Raw genomic sequence first — 21,183 nt, forward strand, 5'->3', positions numbered from 1 at the left:
GTATTCTCCGATCCACGCGATTCAAATTGCAATTCTATGTGACATGCTGACATAATTTACTATCTCGATAACAATACAGGTCAAACATCCTACAAGTAATGAATACATAAGATGAACTTAGGCTAGGTTTCCAGATGTTTATCAGATTTCCCGATAAAATCACATATGTTATGTAACGACAACAATATCGTCTCATATGGCGCTGAATCTCATCTTAATGTGTTGTGTTATGGTCAATAACTGGTTCATATTGCCTGTAGGATTTTATTGAAGTACTAAAATAGTCCTAGTAACATGTTCATAGTCACTATTTGAACGTTAGTAAATTCTTCTAATTTACTTGTGGTATTACTGGTTCAAACATTAGTTAACATTTAAAAAACGACACCTATTTGTCAACGATGACATGCTATATTCGCTAATATCGCCAATGGCAATGATATACCATACATGTTAGATAAAATCAATATGAGTTATTTTGTAAGTACTCTACACATCAAATTAAACAGTAGTATACTTTTTATTTAAATAAATTCAGTTCAGGTGTTTGAAGAAGTTATCTTGCACCCACTCATTCGTGTACCCGATGACTGTATACTCACACACAACACGTAACCTGCTCGTCGCTACAGGAGTGGGATGTCCAATTGGAAAGCAAGGACACGCGCACACTATTCGTAAAATGGCTCTTTCATCTTCACTTACAAATTACTTTAACTGCTTCAAAATACTCAAGACCGTAGAAAAGAAGACAATCAAGTGATATGACGTCAATATGATGACATTTTCAAGTACACGACACAATCTGTCCCCGAAGAAGAATCTCAAATACGATCATGAACGCCCCTTGTGTCGAACTTTGAAAGATACCGACAAATCGTTGTCTAGTTGGTTTATTATCTTGATATTCTATGAATTATGATTGTCCGCCATTGTGACCAAACTCACATGACTGTAGTAGCTTCAGCGAGTAGATATTTTGTGACAACTATAACTTTACACGTTCTAGAGATATCGAAATGATTCAGAAGAGTTGAATTTGATATCCATCGATACCCTATAAATGTTCAGATTACACGATGAAACCAGCTTTCATGATTTCCTTATTGCTCTGTGGGCGTATTCATGAAGGGGCAGGCGTGTATCGCATGTCATTCTGTCATGCCTACGATATCTGTCCGACATCAATCGCTTATTAACATAATTAATGTAATACTCTCTATTGATCGAATCGTTATTATATATACATGACATTTCACAATTGGTGCCCGAATACAAGACAGTTTGAAACGACTTGTTGTCCGTATCGCAGCACGTTAACGAGCTCTGTACTGCAGTAGATCTAGGTTCAAGCGTCTGGATATTTTGTCCAATTTAAGTGTTGTTTCTTTTAAAACAAAGCAAATTAAAAGGTAAGTATTTATGGTTATTTTAACATTGATGGTTATTCGATTGTAACGTACAGTGTTTTATGAATTGGCGTTTCTCAATTTTCTGCAATTTCCGGTCTATCGGTAACGCAAACACGAGCGCGTTAAAAAACATACATTCAGTCATAATAAAACACTGATTAACTCTAGCTAATGCCAAATTGGATTTTGATTGTGTATATTGTGCAGAAAACGAATATACGTGTAAGAAAGTCGATCTATGTCATATTAACATTAATATATTCTTTAGTTTCTATCGATATGTTGTATAGAATGCCTTCTCGTATTGATAAGTTAATATATAAGCCAGTTCTATTCATCGCGCGAACCGATGTGGAATTTTAACAATATGCTTTCTGACGCACATACATGTACAAATGTTTATATAATATTTCTAAACATCATTTATGTGTGCTATATGTTTGATTGTTTAAACCAACTTGCAGGCACAGTGTTATAAGCCTACTAGTTGAGAGTCTATGAGATAGTGTGGATTCTTGGGAAAAACTATCGTGAAATACATTGTACATCATGTCCCATCTTTTATTAATGTTTTTGGTTTACATCGCGTCTCGTGTTAGATTATGAAGAGTCGCGCGAGTGGTACATTGTTGAGCACTCCCTCGAGATGAAAGAAACACGACTACTCGTTAAAATAATAGGATCGTTAGTGATGTGACACTGGCGATAATACCCAGTAATAGCTTCAGAATATCAAACATATTAGGTTAGATTAATTGAACATTACAATTAAAATATTACATTGTCTTTCTCTCGGCTGTGACGATAGATATATCAAGCAAAATAAGATTATTGAGATAAAAATACAAAAACTGTTAAGGCATTTATATTTGATATTGATCTGAGAACTGAAAACGAGAACGAAACAAGGAACAAATACTGTATATAGTTTTATGTCGGTTGAATATATCATGGAATATTATTCTTTTCTTAATTTAGACACTTTCTTATTACTATATATGAATCACATGACGCCAGGCTGTCGGTGTTTTCCGCAAATACAAATACTGCGGATTAGTTATGTCCTATATATCTATATCGAATCGCTCGTTTACAAACACCTTCAGATTAGCGATAACCCGATTGATAACGGACTGACTGTACAGTTATCTTATTTGTGTGTGCATTGAGTACAAACATATGCGTAGGATTAGTAATATTCATAATCTGAACTTGAAATCAGGATTCTGGCAATAGTATTCCTTTGAGATTATTTTACAGCGTTGTTGACGTTTAAAGTGCGTGATTACAGTCACCGACTGGCCTTCTCTTTACGATCTATTAAATGCTCATCTGGTTCTCTTTCATTACTGCCAAGACAGATTGTAAACGTAGAAGAAACAGGCCCATAAATATTCGTAGCATTTATACGGTCAATAAGAAATTAAACCCAGATGTACTGACAAAGTGAAGAGCACATTCTAATTTAACGTCAATGAAGAACACCCATTAAATCGTTTTACTAGTATTCCGTGAAGCAATGGAAAATGTATTTTCTATGTTTATAAGTTTAATGCGCTTACAATGAACGCATCTTTGAATATGAAAATATGGAATAGAATTTACATCAAATAAAACAATATCTGTTTATTCTAATCGCCGGAAGTAAAAGGATGAGAAGTACCCTTTTAACCACATTTGTTTTGCCAATTGATTATGAAAATTACTTTTGAAGTGCGCCATGTTATATGTAGTCAGAATGCAGAATATTGTAACTCATCAAAAATAGTGTTATGTTTTGTAATTTATAAAATGAGTGCTAAAAGATTGAATGTTGGGTCAAATAATTGAAAAAATAAACACTTTTTATTCAAATTTGTGCTAACCGATTTAATTCAAAAAACATTCGTGAAGATATAACGGTGTCAAGATTAGTTTGTATTCGCAGTCCTTCAATAAAACAATCAAACATAATTCGATATTTTTGCATAAATTATACTTTTATTTACGTGTTCTGTTCAATATCAAACAATGTTGATATCGTTGTGATGAAATCACAATGTAATGATAAGCTAGCATTTTTAATTTTTTTGAAAGGTCAAAGCTTTTTTTCAAATAAAATTTCTAGTTAAGCGCCCAAAATTATACAGAGATATTAGATAATTTGCATATCACCCTCTTTGAATTATTTTCAAACGGCCAAAACACATTATTACATTATCTATATTTGTACCGAATGCAGTCCACTGAATGTTCAAATGTTTGAAGCACAATAACATTTATATGTATTTCGTCTGAAATAGTAAATCTTCCTCTTAGTAACATAATAGTACATGCTTGTTTCTGTTAGCACGCAATGAACGCATTTGCAATGGCAATAAGATTCTGCATTTTCCATATGATTTAGATGTTGATGTTGGTTGCGTGTCGATTCCGAGATGGCACCTACTTGAATCATGTACTTACATGAAAATTACATTACTACGAACCACACCTTTTCTCATTCGTTCCGGAATCATCATTGTGTAACACTCAAGTGCGACTTACCTTTTTCTAGCACTACTGACGTCTCTCCAGCACGACTGATATTTTTCCAGGACGACTGACGTTTTTTTACAGCACGACTGACAATTAAACAGTGCTACTGACGATTCAATAACTATGAAGCCATTTAAACCTGGGGTGTCGCAAGAATGATATTGGAATAGAAACCTTTGAAATATGGATAATATATTTTTCCGAAAATCCCAAGCAGCGTGTGTGTATTTTTTGTTTGGATTTAAATCAAAAATCAAAACTTAACCAATTACAAAGCAGTTAAAAGACATAGGGCGTACTCTTCACACATTCAACTTGCACATAGCCAATCACACTAAATACTGGACACGTCATATCTTTTGATTCACTATATTACTAACTGCGAATACCCAACTGTCAGAAATAGCGGTCCGGATGGCAACGGTTATATCGTAATTAGTTCCAAATCACTGAGTCAAGTTCCGTCCAGGACCTCGCATGAGCCTAAATGATGACAGATATAACACAGCCATTCACTAGTAACCAGCTAAATAAGTCGGTCAACAGATACGCGAAAACTAATTCATGATCGGTATCAGATCAGTTCAACCCAACATGTCTTCTATTTTGTCTATTTTTGTCCACATACATATATATTTAATTAAATGTCAAGACATAGGATGTATATAGTAATCATTAAAGTACTCTTGGAAATAATTATACATCTACGCTCTGCTTATTTTAGTTATACTCGGTACCCTCTTAAAGGACGCCAGTGTGTTCGAATCTCTTATAAGCAGATAATGTATAACTCGCGTTGTATATGTTGCGTGAAACGATTCATCAATAGTACTACCACAGGTACCACTAAAACTAAAGGACTGGGTTTTACGGGAGAATGTTCTTGTTGTCTCACAGCTAGTCATTCCGACGTTCACCCAATGCACTGAGTAAAGAAACGTCACAGGGGTGACAGTTATACCATGATAGTCTGCATTCTCCAACTAATGCTACAAGCCTGACGTGTGGGTATAATTTTGTATCGTAGACGGCATGATGTTGTGGACACGCTAACCTGTGGACTAGTTCGGTTCGGTTTTAAACAGTCACCTTATCTTACACAATACATGGATCTGTCACTGCAAGAATAAACATCCCCCATAGCTTCTGGATTTTCTTGATAATAATTTTGCGTTTTAAGACAAAAACAGTTAACAAAGCGTACGTAAACGTGTTACAGTAACAAATGTAATGATGTGCTTTTTCATAGATAACATATCCTAGTTCATGGTTGTATTTCCTTTTACATTTTAAGAATGCCCTCTTCAAGTATTGCTATGATACATAATTCTAAATATTTCAATTATGTAATTTAATAAAGACTGATGATTAACCAGTTGAATAACTTATAAGAATAACTAATAGGCACCTCGACGTAAAATAAAGTGATACGATATGCACAGTATATTATGTATGGAATAGATAATGTATCGTCGTCTCGTTAACAGAGCAGTTGGTGTAACTGTTTCCAAGACTCAACACAGTGATTTGACTTACTCTTATACTCTTTGGATTAATAATTGCTATTTTTTAAGTTAATTTCAGAATGAAAACGGGACAAACACTCTTCATGTTGGCCACATTCGTTGCCTTGGTTATGGTTTTGCTGATGGACCAAGTAGAAGCGAGAAGAAGGGGCAGGCCAAGGACAAACAATTTACCTATTTGTCGTAAGATTTGTTCACTTTATTTTCAACTATCGAGTTTTCCAAATCAAAATAGTGAATGTTAGTCTAATGTTAACAATATACGGAAGTATTTGTCATATATTCGTTTACATTTTGTTTGTTTTTGACTTTGCTGTGTTATCTAATAATTTTACTTTATTATTCCGCCCTCGACTAGAAAAAGGAGTGTTCCTTGTGCTTGTATGCGTTCAATACCTGTATGTTTGCGAAGAAACACTGAATCGTTATTGTAATTTACGCTGAGAGTGTGAGTCCGGGTTACCGTATTGCAAGAGTGAATGTAAATGTATTTTACTGTTAATGTTTCTTAGGGTGAACCATTTAGTAACCAGTCTGTGTGATTGTTTAATTAATGTATTTTTGTTCTTTCCTTGACAGCTCTGGGTGCCACTTCGAACGATCTGAATTGTAGCCCTGCTGGTGCACAGAGAGGAGGTCTTATGGCATTTCCATCACATATAACCGGAAAACGATTCATGCAGGCGGTTAGTGGATAGCATCACGTTTACAGACATCAACTGCAACTGTAAATTATTGTGACTGGCCTGTCCATTCTACAATGTAAAACACGACTCAAGTGTGTACTAAATATTGATAACGCCGCCCGGATCCCATATGGTGAAGAAAGTCTTTAGCAAACTAATTATCTCCGTGTGATGGGAATACATAGTCTTATATAATGACGTTCCTTTCCAATGAATATCAATATAAAGTATTCTTCAGGTCCCATATTGCCACTCCCCATAGACGACACTGTAACAATTTGAAAATTGGGCTATATTACATGTAGAGCCAACATTTAAAACAATTTTAAAAGAGCTGTGTGACGAGTTTTTAAAATCAAATGACACCATGATAGCGTTTAAAATCATACAAATGGAACCAATTAAACCACGCTGATTGAACAAAATCCCGCAATCAAATCTAAAGCCTTGTTATTGTGGTATTATATCACAAACAGTTTAGAGTATACCACGTCATGAGAGTGTGATTTATTTGCGCTATACATGCATGGATTTCAACGAAATAAATCAATTTATCACGGTGTGTGCATAATCTTCAAGTAATTAAAAGTTACTTTTTTCGTATCATAATGTAACAGCTCTATCCACGAGATGATGATAATCAAGAGTATGGCGATGTGGATGATGACATACTCAACGCAAAACAAGGTCTTGGTTATTCAATATACAGATCGATTGCCAGGGCAAGATCTCTGAATGAACTGGAAAGCATGTTGAGTTACCTGACAGAAATGAAAGAAGGTATTTATTTATTTATTTATTTATTTATTTATTTATTTATTTATTTATTTATTTATTTATTTATTTATTTATTTATTTATTTATTTATTTATTTATTTATTTATTTATTTATTTATTTATTTATTTATTTATTTATTTCAATTGCAATCTATCTAAGCTCTTGTTCGCTATGCTCTACGGTATTTAGCAATGTCATTCTTTTTTTCATTTTCATAGAACTTGGTGACATTTACCCTGATGTTCAAGAAGACGCGAAAGAAGAAGCTTATTATAATGTTTAGTTACGATCTTCGCGAGTATTGTTTGGCATACTTAGTATATTACTACGAAGCTTATCTGATGATGTTAAATTAATGATCCCATTATGGGATTATCTCTTTTAATTAACTAGTATACACTTTCATTCACTTATTGCAAGACCAATCAAACATATTTCATGCATAAACTTGACGGAGTTTGCTGTTTTACTGTAGTGTTCCTTATCGTTGTGAAAACTGTTAGTGTATCATATGTAATTGTTAAATACAATAAAGAAGTATTTATGCTATAAAATATACAACCGTTTTCGATCTAACGTGTAGACTATTGTAACTGCTGTTGTCCATTATGTACTCGCAGGGGGCTGAGGTATTATTAAGCGATGAATTAAATATCGTATCTAGTAACGGGAAGTTAATAGATTTACTCGCATGCATATCTGCAATGTTGCAATCATGCGGTGTTCAGCGTCCGTCGGGAGGCATCGGTTCTAAAACATGTATTTTCTTTTCAATGCTTATGTTTCTGTCTAATCTAATTTGATGTTAGGTTCATTAAAGCTTCTTCCACAAGTAGTTCTCTTTAATAACTAATTCGAAATATTCCCTGTACTATGAATGGGATATATATTGTTCTGATTGTGAATCAATTTGCGTTATCCCTGATTATTGTGTTCTGTCTGCCTTATTGAAATGAATTCTACTCTTATACTTTTGAGCATGCAGTGACAATAAATTACAGTTTGATACACAGTAGTATAATAACACCATTGTAGCTGCTAGTGTTTTACTGACACTCTGACAATGATAGTTTGAACTGTGATCATCAAATTTCGTCGTGTGACAATTTTTCTGGCCAATGGTTTGTTGTTTTGGGAAATTCGCACATATCTCTTTGTCTTTATGCTAATTGTAAACCAACATATGCAGAATTAATTTCTACAGTTGTTTTCATATGCTAAGCATATATTTTAAATCAGACCTTGCGCTTGGCTAACATTAAGTAGCTTTGAATAAATGATAAGTAATATCTGTATAAGATTCCTAGAAATGGACCAATAGAAGTTATGTAGTAGTAAACGTTTTTTTGTTTTTACTATATGGAATATGTTCTTCTTTAAAAAAACATTTCATCCTTGCAGATTTTTTAATTATTACGACCCCATTTCGAGTATCTGCTCAACGCCTTAGGACAATTTTCGTGTACACATGAATGATGGAACTTCTTTGTGAATACGTTTCGTTCAGTTTAACAGATGTGATTAATCAGACAAATTATTTTTAGATCTATTAATGTATTTATACATTGGCATTTTTTTCCAAATTTTTTGTCCAGTTTTATTAGCGGTTTACACGCATATGAACAGTAAATTGTCATGAGTTAGCGGTGTTTCTAATACCTTGTTTTGTCACGGTAAGTTTGGGAGGAATTAGAAAAGACAAAACCCTCAAAGTCGACTTTTTAATGAACATACGTATTTGTGAAGACACCGAACACAGTTAATTTCCGCCAATCCATTGCAGCGATACATTATCCGTTGCATAGATAACCTATGAAAGAACGTTCAACCAATAATTAATTTTAATTACTTTTTTTTTGTTCGGTGCAGACTTCCATTCCGTGAATAAACCATTGATGTGATGAACAAATAAAGGAGTGAATGAAGTATTAGATTAACAAAACAGACTATTATCTGTTCATACAGAAATCTAATTCATACAGAAATGTTAATTATCTAAAAATAAATGCTTGTGTCCTATTTTATAAGAATCGTTATATGAGCGTCTTGCACAAACGGAGGTGAACAGCAAAGTTCCTTAGAACATTGCCGTGCGCCCTCATTAATACATATAAAAACAAAAGATTCGAGCACGCGATAAATGATAATGTTGATTTCACTCTTTTAGAAATAATAGTAATATGATACGCCTACGCAATAAACGCCCTAAATATTGATTTACGGTGATGCAGGTTCGTGAGTTTTTTTCTTACCCAGACAGTCTTGGCTAGATAGTGTTGAAATGTTGGAGCATTGTCAATGCTGAAACATACTGAAAAATCGAAAATCGAGTTTGTTTACCCTGCTCTTTGATTGAGAAGTCGCTGTTGATGTTATATGCAAATGAGTCGCTGGCCTCAGTTACGGTGCGACGATGTGTGACTTCCTGTTCTGGACCCTATTTACTTGCTTCAAGCGCTATAAAGTGGGATATATCTATAACTATGTACCCTCTCGCATGATTTCGTTGGTTAATTCGCCAACTAACTATCATTGATTGGGTGAATACATTTGTAATTAATATGCTGTGCACTATATGTAAACTTGATATATTTGTTTCACCCAATTGACCGTACATGATGTAGGATATGTTCAATTTACCACTACACTGTAATATAATATAGGGTTAAACTCACAATTATATGTGTGTAATTTGTGATTATATGAAAGATGAGATGAGACGTTATAAGATATTATTCATGAATAAATTCCACGAGTAGCTCTAGATCGTATTGAATCATTGCGTTTCTTGTGGAAAATCAGTAGCCAATGGAGAAATAAGAGTTGGCCATAAAAGCGCCCTCTTTCCCAAGTATTTTTGAATGTCATAGATTTTAAAAGCTTGTCATTTGGATTCAGAGCGCCACTTACGGAGGAGGTAATTTTGTTTTGTCGACGGTATTATCATACCAGGTGGCAGCCGAAGAGAGTTAACTAAGAAATAGAGACAATTGAGTCAATGAGCCTAGAAATAGTAAAAATAATTTTAAACATAAATGTTGCCCATTGCAGTATACGATAGAATTGGTGAAGGTATACACAGGAACTTAACTATTACAAACGGTGCTGTACTATAAAGGCTCAGTACCTACAACGAATATCTGAAAACAACATCCGGAACATTTTAATTGTCGATTATATGTCTGCATATTAGTTGTAATTAAATTTGCATTTTAAATACATATATTTATACTATATCAGAATGTATTGATCAATTTACTCTGTAATCATACTCGTAGCCATATTTATGTGACGTAATCAAAACGCAAGTCAGATCTATGGTATACAGCGGAGTATAGTACTAGCTCGAAATTGCGGTTGTCTTCAAACAAATGACGTACATCAGTATAGGATTTTTCGATACGCGCCACCAACGACCGCTTTTATATGCACAGGTAAGGTATGTAGGCTAACGAGTTGTTCGTGTACAACCATCTATTCACATGTGCTCAAATAATGTCATGTGCGTCAGTGCATATCATGTGCCACCCTTCATTTTTGTTGGTAGAATCTTCGATTTTCTACAGATCTATTGCTGTCAAGTGTCATTCATGCGACATGCATCACCAAACAACGTCATTTATATCAACTTTTACTAAGTATCTCATATCTCACTATATATATCATGGAACGACGACTAAAATCAGTTTGGTTTGTTGGTTGGTTTCCTTAACACATTTACAGATATTATACACGGCTATTACCAATATAATATACGCGTAGAGGAAATATTTGTGAAAGAAAAAAAAAATATTTTTCGTAGTGCAAAAATTGCAGTTTTAAACGCTTCTTGGAAAAAGAGTGAACAGTGTATACTAAATATACGCTATCTACGGGCGCTATTGTTGAAGGTCGATGCTTAGAGGGGTATAGTAATTGAATTTCTAGACGAGTAAAGATCTCCTCCCCTTACATACTTATTTGGGATTTGAATATACTTAACCAGCGGCTTGGCTTTGCTCTTAATTGTCAGTTCCTCTACACGGCAATAAACTAGGGTACTTATTTTAGGTATCAAATTCTTCGGATTATATATTGTCAATTTAACGTAAAATGAAACATCGAATGGACTCATACAAATAATTTTCTGTGACTCAGTGGTGACGTAAATAATGACGTCATGATGAAGAGTAATTTAGTTATTGCTGCATCGCAATGTAGAATATTTTCAATTTCCAATCACTTTCAGCAACATACATAACATTGCCACTGTGTGTGTTAATATCACCAATGAAATAAGATTCCTTCACTTATTTCATCAATTCTTTGATTTAAAATGCGTGTTGTTGGTTAGCTCTAAGAAACTGCATGCATCCTCGTACACATATTTCTTGTCGTTACAGAGACTTACATCGAACTTTCAAAACGCACGGTGACAGAAACAAATAACGCATTGCATAATTACATTGTGAATACGCGTGCTGCTTTCGAGGAAGACATGTGTATTAATGTGTGTCGCAAGTACTGAGGTGTACAATAACACTTACTAATCCTGTAAATAATAAAAAGCGAAGTGAACCCACAGTTTATTGAGTGTTTCATTCTCGTGGATATTGCTAGAGATGCATTGACTTTAATAACTTGATAAATCACCCCAGTATGATATCCTTTTATTAAAATAATAAATTACACGAATTCATTTATAGTTATCATTTTTTAATAATTTCTCAAAATCATTTTTAAATAAATAAATACATCAAGATTTAATTGCGCATCTACAATACTGAAATATACAATGCATGATTTTGAATGTCACGGGCAATGCTGACAATGTCAAAGTCAAGCATCATGCGTCAATGTCCTAAGGGTGTTTTACTATGTAAATATGGGAGGATTCCTGCGGGAGATTTGAATATTTATATCGTGTAGCTGACATTGTAATCGCATTAACAGCGGCGACGTCAAGATAAAGGTTTAAGTCAAATGCATATACCCCGTCACTGTAAGTACACTACCTACCCTGGGGTCGTAGCATAATCTAGTTTTGAATATGTATTTGGCTTCTCTGCTGACATAAATCATACGTCCGGCAAACGTTATTAAACTGAACGTTTGACCTATTGCGTCGAATTGACGTTAGTGCTGTCAATCAACAACTATGTGGTATGCACTTGTGAAAGATACAAAACAAAATAGTTCCAGGTCACACACCTTCACATATGGTTCAGGAGAATGAGAAGATAATGTTTTTAAACAGGACCACTATGTGCATAACTTTGCGTATTTAGCGTGACAATAATTTAAATTCAGCCTATAATAGCACATTATATTTTATAAAACATTATGCTAGTTTGTCCGATTGTTGTGCTATGTCGGCAAATTTCTTTCTAACTTGGATGTAATTATGTACCATGGAAAATATGTTACTTAGTCCCAAGCTTTCTTTTAACATTGATATTTATATAAAGATTACATTGAAAACGAAATTTAATATCAGCTCTCACATAACAAAAGATATAGCACAGACATTGTGCGCTTTTTATCTTCGGTGAGGTAGGACATCCTTCTCGATCGATGTGTATGTCAGCCATGCATATCTATCAATCAATCATCCGACCAACTCAACTAATAAATAAAATACACGAATTCCACACATATCAATTGTAGATTTAGATTATACATACACCATATATCGACCACAAATTCTGTGAAGTGATTTTCATTATCTATCTCGTATTATTCGTGTACATACGCATAAATTGAGTTTCCTGTTACTATGCCTGAACGAAGCCTTTTACTTATAACTACTGTTAGTGCATGGACATTTATATGTCACTCTCTTCCAAGTGCAAAATGTACAGTGTCCACTGACAGATTTAACGCAATACTCTATGATATGTTCTTGAGTTTAACGACTTACAGCACAAATTGAAACCATAGATTTCGTTCTACTACTATAACGCAAACATTCGAATGCCCCAATGATTGACCCGATTTTTCCAGCGTAACACCCCTGTGCTCTTCAAAGGATTCAAGGCTAGGCAATTAATGTAACTCAATCCGCAACTAATGACTCCTACGTAATATTAAAAACTTTCCGTTGTACGAAATACGTGTGTTCCTGTCAAGTCATGCGTAGGCGTTATACATAATTTGATTTGCAAGTTAGCCAAACTCTCACTGACAGCCTATTGTTATATTAATTAATGATAATGTACATTTCCAATAAAAAAAAGTAATCTTAATAATCGCGCGGATTAACAAGGTCGTACCAGGCTACACGAGGCACATTACAGCTGAAGTGAAAAAATGATACTTTCTTAGTGAATGTCACGAGTTGTAGCTTCAACAAACACTCAACATGCAATATCCTAATATAACACGAGATTACTGGCGGTCTTACAAGGTTGTCATAAAATACTGAATGTATCGAACCTCTTGATTATGCAGGTAGAAATGTAATCTACGTGATTGAGTGTTCTATTCTCGTGGGACATGTTCGCCATAGTGTGAATAGACAAAGCAATATAGAAAAGGAAGCGTAGGAACAGAAGTGTGATAATAAAAAAAGCAAGCAGGAAGATTAGCTCGATTTGTCCACGGATTTGTGGCAATATTCATCACCACTCCAATTAGCTCAATGTACACAAGAGTGAAGTGCAAAGACCAAAATAATAAGACAATGGTTACAATACCAACATTAGACGCACACACTGACAATGTTCAATTTTTGGTTGTAGTATGTAGTATTATAAAGAGGTACTACTATGTCGACCTCGGCTAAATTATGCTAGCATCAAATATCAGTATATCTTCAGCAGCTACATACGTTCATACTTCTCAGGAGTATTGTGTAAGCACATCATTAGTTAATTGCTTATTAGTCTGTATTTTATGAACTATGACTGAGGTGTATATATTTTATAGTATTTGATCATTGGTGTAATGTAATTGATGCAATGTCCAGTCGTGATAATTGAGAATCATATCGATAACCCCCCCCCCGAGATTTTATGACAGTACACATTCCTTCCTGTCAGGAAGTATGCGACATTTAAGACTGATCATTTCCAATTTCCGGATCACGAACATGCTCCAGGTTCAACTTTTCCAACTGTAATAGTGACAATCAAATTCGTTATATTTTTCTCACTTGTAGACGTTTAAAAACATATAATTGACGCTAGCCTTCGAATTCAAAACACACAAAAACAGTAAACATATACATATACAGATACACGTCGTATCTACTTGTGTAGTAGAGGAACAATACATGTAAAACATGCACTTTAAAATACATTGTATTGTACAATTCCGACGTGGCATGTGTAATTTGTCACGAGTTGTCACTGAGAAAACATGATGTTGGAGAGCACATTACTATGCCAATTGTGTATTTGTTTTTATACATACATGATTGATTTGACTGTATATTATCTAATTTACGAGGTAGAAATATTATTCTTTGTTGACGCGCGATAGTTAAAATACACGGCAACACCAACTAGCATACCAGTAGACTATCTGACCCAAACTGTCTTAGAATAGTAGACAAACGTAGAGTAGTAGTTTAAATTGATTGACGCAGATACAAACAGGCTATTATATTCTTCTGTCGCACTATCACGCTGGTGACTTACTGGGGGGGGGGTGCATTGAAAACAAACATTATTTTAATAACGCTACATTTTCACCTCATCAATCGTATGATTTTAAATCTTATTCTCATTTGAATTTATATGACTAATGTAAGAAATTATATCGTATCCTATCGCAAGCCACAGATCATCTGCAGCTATATTTGCAACCTATGCCTGAGTTAATATGCAATTATTAATCACTTATTAAAGTCATGAAGCTGAATATTCATATATAGAGATGAAGACATTGATGACATTGATGCATATCATTGTTTACATGTGTATTATCTGTTTCTCAGGTACATACAATTGATTTGCAATTTCCTTTCAGTTATTCTTGGTGATTTTTTTTAGACTAGCAGCCAATTAAATTGACCGATTTTTTTCAAACTTACACATCGAATGTCAGGCAATACATACAGGTGATATGCACACCTTGTGCACTACTATAAGTTCACATTATTCGGCGAATAAACAAAATTCATGGTTGAACCAAAGACAATAGAAAGAGATTTCTATTGTCTTTGGTTGAACAGTCTGCGCTAAGACAGCCTTCTTCTTCTGATACCATTGCATTATGGGAAATTTGGTCCATCATGGCGTGTGGCTCAGGAATTCGAGATTGTAAACAAAAGCCACTGTCAGTGTACTGTTTTGTTTTAGCAATTGATTGAATTAGGTTACTATTTTTTTACTTCTGTATTTGATATGCAATGAAAGATTTGCTCATTGATTTTATAAATAATGTGACGCGTTTTTAATAATAATATGAGGTATGTTTTGGGAATCCTCCAAAATGCCCAAATTTGATAATGGCTTGTACTTTTTTGTCCGCGTTCTGCTGTCATTTCCGTCACTGCGTTGAATGATCTGGGTCATGTTTTTCACCAGTGGTGAAAGAGCACGGGAACCAGAAAAACCCTCATCCACTGTAAATTAATGAAACACTGTTCCCTTTAAAATAGTACAAAATTGTAAATTTAACAATCTTGCAAACCCCAATACACTGACAAACTTGAATAGATTTAATCACACTACACAAATTGTGATCAATCGACACTGACAGTGGTCTTCATGTTGTATTATACAAGTCGCGATGCCGGTAAAGTAACATGCCAAATTGCCATGCCAAAATGCCAAAGTCACATAGTATAGTTAGTACATCTAAAAAATGAAGGTGCCCTGATGAGGCATTTTAACGTTTATAAAGTCCAAGGTTCGGCATGTGCGTGTGCTTATTAGATTTGATGTGTTGTCAATGAAAAAGTAACATTTCCATTAATATCACGATTTATGACGTAATACATTTTGTCGTAGCAATGCATTTTCAGTACATGGAAATTGGCAGAGAATGTATATTAGTTGACTCGTCAAGGATTCATCTAAACAAGTAACCGATAGTACGGAGATGCCGACTCATCATAGATGTAATATTGTCTTATATAATACGACAGACTTCCTAAATAGGCATGGGACGTTTTCGAGTTGGATTAATGTCTGTATTTGAAATATATAGAAGAACCATATTAGCTCAAATTCACAACACTTTCTTCATATTGTATATGGTTTGAAGAAATCAGCATTACAAATATTTCCATTCAATTAATATGTAGCTAAATGCCCATATTTGGACATTGTGTTATATTTTTGCTATGCATTATCAGACGGTAGAGTATTACTCGATCACGTTTAATTTGCCTGCATACCATTTAGATGATAAATGCGGTAACGAAATACAATGCAATTTCTCTGCTGTTTCTGGGTTTGTTGCGTGAAAATAAAAGCATAGTAATGGCAATTTGTGTCGTGTCTACTTATATTTTGTGAATATTTTTTTTTAATCTATTAAAACCATTAATCTTCGTTTATAATCGTGAATGTATACATAAATCATGTGAAAAGGGATGTATTTGTTACTTGAAACAGCCGATAACAACGAGTATACATGTTTGTTCGCCTTATTGTAAATATTTGTTTTGTTTGAATTGGATGTGTTCAATGGTTTATGCTATCCAATCATAAGCATGGTTTCTATACAATGCAGTCAAACAAATTTGGTTATTTATTGACTTCATATCATGAAAGCAACTTCCAATGTTTATTTCATAAATTGGTGTCAGCATTTGTTTTGGGTAGCGTAAACGAGTGTAGATTTGTTATAAGGAGTGCAATTCAGTATTATTTGATGATATTACACCATAACTGTCTATCAGACACAGCAAATATAATCCATATACTGAGCAATATTTCATGTTTTGCGATGTCTGCGGTATTACACAATCAATCTACCTGACTATATGCCTACTTTAAATGCAGTCATTGTATTTTATACAACACAAACGTAGCCGCCGGGTAAACTATCTGCATTACAAATGAGAGACATTGCTTTTAGTCATTAGTGACTTTGGCAGCTGAAAATGAGAAAGACAATTGTGCTGTATCAGTTAGTAGTATAGATAAACATGTAATTCGACATATCGACTTACACACAGTAAACTACTCAACTCGCAAACTGTATGGTTTAAAGAGAATTGAACAAGAATCAGTTATATGTTGTTGTCCATCTGTTTTAATGATAGCTTTGAACGGAGCTAGCGTATCGTTTTGTATAGAGATATGTGGATGACTTGAAACTGCTACCATGTCTCTTTCAGGTAAATAACTTTGCGTCAAAGTGTTCAGTTTTACAGTAATAAAACTGGCGAGTTCGGCCAAAAATCTTGTATTTTTTCATTTTGATCAAACTCCATTTATTTGACATGAATTATTTGCATTAATACAGTACTTCATCATTTATAAATAGATATGACGTCAAGGGAATGAGAATGACGTACACCTACACTGACGCACATGACGATGACGACATATATGAAGACTATATTCATTTCAACGCTGACTCAAGGCATAATATGTGGGGAATGTTTCGGGGAGATTTAAGTCATTGATTCAGCTTGTGTGTGAGACATTTATTTTAAGTGTTGTACTTATTGGTTCTACAACACAGGTGTCTGAACCATAGTCTGATTTCACAGCGAGAATGTACCTCATATAGTATCGAATTGGAGAAAGTACTCAAAACCCAAACACCCAGATTGTGATAATGAGTTTTCTTTTGTATTTCATCCAATGTTTTTTGACGTATCATACTCGCACGCGTTATAAAAAAATTTCAACCAACCAAAGTTTAGGCATGAATTTTGCAGTTGCAGATCTTTGTAAATTACCCTTTCTTTCGAAGTTTATTTCTTGTATCACACAAGGGAATCCTGATCAGATTACTATCGCACAGATCACTGCTGTTAATCACAGCATCAGGATTCGCTAAAAGAGGTTAATCGGGGTCAGTTGAAATTGTTTCGGGAGTTCCAGTAGTGTATCAATTGAATACCCTAACGGTCGTATGCCGATACGTCTTACACAATAATCTGCTCTATCGAAGTCCGCTGTGAATCTGTAATCAAAATGATAACTCCTATGTTGCGTCGATGAGAGAGAAGATGTAGACAAATATTTGATAGAAAGCCATTTTGATAGTAAACAATTACATAGTTTACTACCACTGAAGTTAGTATATCAATATTTATGTTCTAGTTGTCCCGTACATAATCGATAATTCAAAATTGCGACCCCTTTCTCTTTGAATTAAATTTTGAATAGAATATTAAATATTTTCAAAACATGCAGCAAAAATGCCAAAATTGTTACTAAATGAAAACGAGTATATCGTTGTGCCTAAAGTCTCTATTTTTAGCGTTAAGTAATACTAGTCAACCAATTAATGTGTTTACATCAAAGGAAGATTTTAAACGAGTAGAAAATATGCAGTATTTCGTTTCGGTTTCATAATGGTAAATGCGCCCGGTAATGCAACAGACCGCAGATCAAATTACGATATGAATCTGATTCACTTCAACAACTTTGTCCCCCGCTATCAGAGCGATCTGTGTCAGTAGTTTTTATCTTGATGAAAGGGGGCATCCCGTGTCAAAATGAGTATACATTACGGAAACAGGGATGGTTTGAAATTCCCTTAGGATCTTGATTGAAATAGTTATCCATTTCCTAAAGAGTCTACTCATCCTGTGTTGCTGTTGGCTTACCGGGTATACGTAAGCAATGGTAGCCTCTTGGGACATCTAGTTCAGGTGAAAAGAACGCACATTAAAAGGACTACTTTGGCATTATACATGAATCCTACATATTCAGTGCGTTGTTGTTGAGGTTGTTCCAAGATTACGACATTATTCGAGAGGTAACCTCGTAAATGCAATCCATTCTCAGTTTGTTTTACAGTATATAACAATTATAAAAAGGTGGATGTTAAACACACGCACACAGTAGATACATATATATCATGACTGAATATACGACATGTTCTCGCCCACACACAGATTATTTCAGGTAAAATAAACATTATTCATAAACATTATGTTATTACATGTTTTAAGGCCATTGTACCCAGCGTTGTTTTATTTGACATATATATTAAACACTCTATATCATGTTTTAATCACTTTTTACAAGTCATGTATCAGTAACTAATATGATTTATTTATCACATTTACAGTTCTTTTACTTGTGTGCAGAATTACTTAATTAATTAAGTAATTAATCACGAATTTAACCTTATTCAAAACGTACATATTAATACTAGTGTGGGTATATTAGACCAATATTTAGTGGAAGGTTTCAATTTTCACAAGTTTGTTGAAAAATACCAATACATTGGTGAATAGTCACAAACCATTTTAATCATAAAATTATTTTTGTCAACTATACAAAATGAATTGCATTCAACATATATGTAATACACATTGTGAAACAATTTCCAAATGTATACTAAAAATGAGAGTTTTCACTTTCCGAGTACACGTGTTGATCTACACACACAGTGAGTTTTTTCATGAATAGTACTTGAATATCCCAAGAGAGCAAATGATTCCCACAATATTTTTACCGTCGGTACTTTTTCAAACTACGTATTTTAATTCTAATGCAGTTAGTTTGGGGAGGTTAACTTGTGTAGCACGGAGAAATCTGAATATAACATAATAAATGCTGATAGAATTAGTTCATTATATTGCCTAACGGTTCAGGTTTTGTTACCGTGTTGACCCCATTAGATACAATACGAATCAGCTTTGACCGTTGACTCCTACCTTGGTATTGGCATTTGTGAAAACACGCTTTAATACTAGATTTTTGATTTATTTGTTTGTAGTGAAATTGAACTCTGTTTTCTGACACGGAATCGTGTTTAGTCCCAGGTGTATTTTGAAAAAGTTTGGCGTATATCAAATATTAACAATGACCTCTACTCCTATTACTCTGCTATTTGCAATGACATTTTAGTGTATAGTACAACGATGTCTAAACTATAATTCAACATCGATTAGAAATGTGTCGATGCCAATATACAATATGTTATGATGCATAGCTGAATATAGTTGTTTCCCGCAAAGATTGTTACCATTATAATAACATGAAAGTCTAAAGGATAAATTCTCAAGCATGTGTTATTAAGAGATCTCGTTGAAAATAAGAATGGCACAAGTAAGTGCTTCATTCCCTGTCGTCGTGGCCACAAAGTCCTCTGTTCTCCTGAACATGGGCATCACAGTATTTGAGTATTAGGATCAATAGACGGGATGACGGCAGAGATTACAACACTGTTTAAGGCTCCATCACTCTCAATGAGATATTGGCAGACATTTTCGCATGTGGTTTATTCGCAGGTAACGCTATAATTAGACTTAGCACGGTACTTATGTAGTGTGTCTAGTATGCTAGGTATATTACGTCGATGGTTTCATTAATTACATCGCGCATGACGTCAATGAGAAATAACAGAATATTCGTTTTTACACGACATTTGACAGATTATTGTAGCATGATAATTTAATTATAGTAGAACCTCACTGCGTTAGTAAATATCAAAATAATACGGAAAGTACTCGAACCAATTCATTCAGAATGAAGTGCAGAACATTGTCCTTATTGGGCAGTACTTAATATCAATGTCTCAATTTGAAATATGAGAAAATCTATACAACCTGTAAACACTGTGATTTGTGATTCAAAGTAGTGTACGGATACTGTTATTCAAATTTGTCATGCGAAATTTAAATTGTGCCGTGACAATTTGCTTCTTGAGATAAATGAAATAAATCAGTAATCGCTTTGGGAGAAGTGCATCTGCTAAAATCTTCCATACCTATAATAGTTGGGATAGATATGTTTTGCATCATTTTGCTAAAAAAAGAGAAAACTTATAAGCTAATACTACAGGTATATTTATATTTATCCCATATATCTCATGTATATCATGATAGTTTAGTGTGATAAAGCAGTGTATTAATTTGATTTATCTTATTAATGTATAATAATAGTCCTAGCAATCTGATTTGCCCATGCAAGTAGATTGAACTGTTTACATCATAGCTTAGTATTACAAAATACACAAACATTTTATGATTGTGATGGTTTTCTGATTGTTCATTCGCAAGTTCAAAATAGGAATGTACACGAAATAAATCAACCTCGAGAAAAAAACAAAAAAGTGGCGATCACTTAAAAACAGTCAGTAATCAGTCATTAATGAATATATGACTTTACGCGGAAGTGACGTAATATATGTGACATATG

At 34.1% G+C, this 21,183-nt stretch overlaps 1 protein-coding gene across 1 annotated transcript; it reads left to right on the top strand.

Moving 5' to 3' along the window:
* Positions 1-1,395: 1,395 nt before the first annotated feature.
* On the top strand, positions 1,396-7,480 carry LOC102809305 (uncharacterized). Its single transcript, XM_006819107.3, has 5 exons — positions 1,396-1,412; positions 5,514-5,638; positions 6,035-6,141; positions 6,759-6,921; positions 7,138-7,480. Exons 2-5 carry the CDS (start codon positions 5,515-5,517, stop codon positions 7,200-7,202), a joined length of 459 nt encoding a protein of 152 aa, XP_006819170.2. The 5' UTR covers positions 1,396-1,412; position 5,514; the 3' UTR covers positions 7,203-7,480.
* Positions 7,481-21,183: the final 13,703 nt, after the last annotated feature.

The sequence above is a fragment of the Saccoglossus kowalevskii genome, chromosome 1, assembly GCF_978046115.1.
Source record: "Saccoglossus kowalevskii chromosome 1, keSacKowa6.1, whole genome shotgun sequence".
Classification (NCBI taxonomy): Eukaryota; Metazoa; Hemichordata; class Enteropneusta; family Harrimaniidae; genus Saccoglossus; species Saccoglossus kowalevskii.

Bases quoted from the DNA above. Each gene is read 5' to 3' on its own strand.
- LOC102809305 (XM_006819107.3), top strand. From the start codon at position 5,515: ATGAAAACGGGACAAACACTCTTCATGTTGGCCACATTCGTTGCCTTG. The intron at 6,142-6,758 runs GTTAGTGGATAG...ATAATGTAACAG, and splicing joins GAAAACGATTCATGCAGGCG to CTCTATCCACGAGATGATGA. The intron at 6,922-7,137 runs GTATTTATTTAT...TCATTTTCATAG, and splicing joins CCTGACAGAAATGAAAGAAG to AACTTGGTGACATTTACCCT.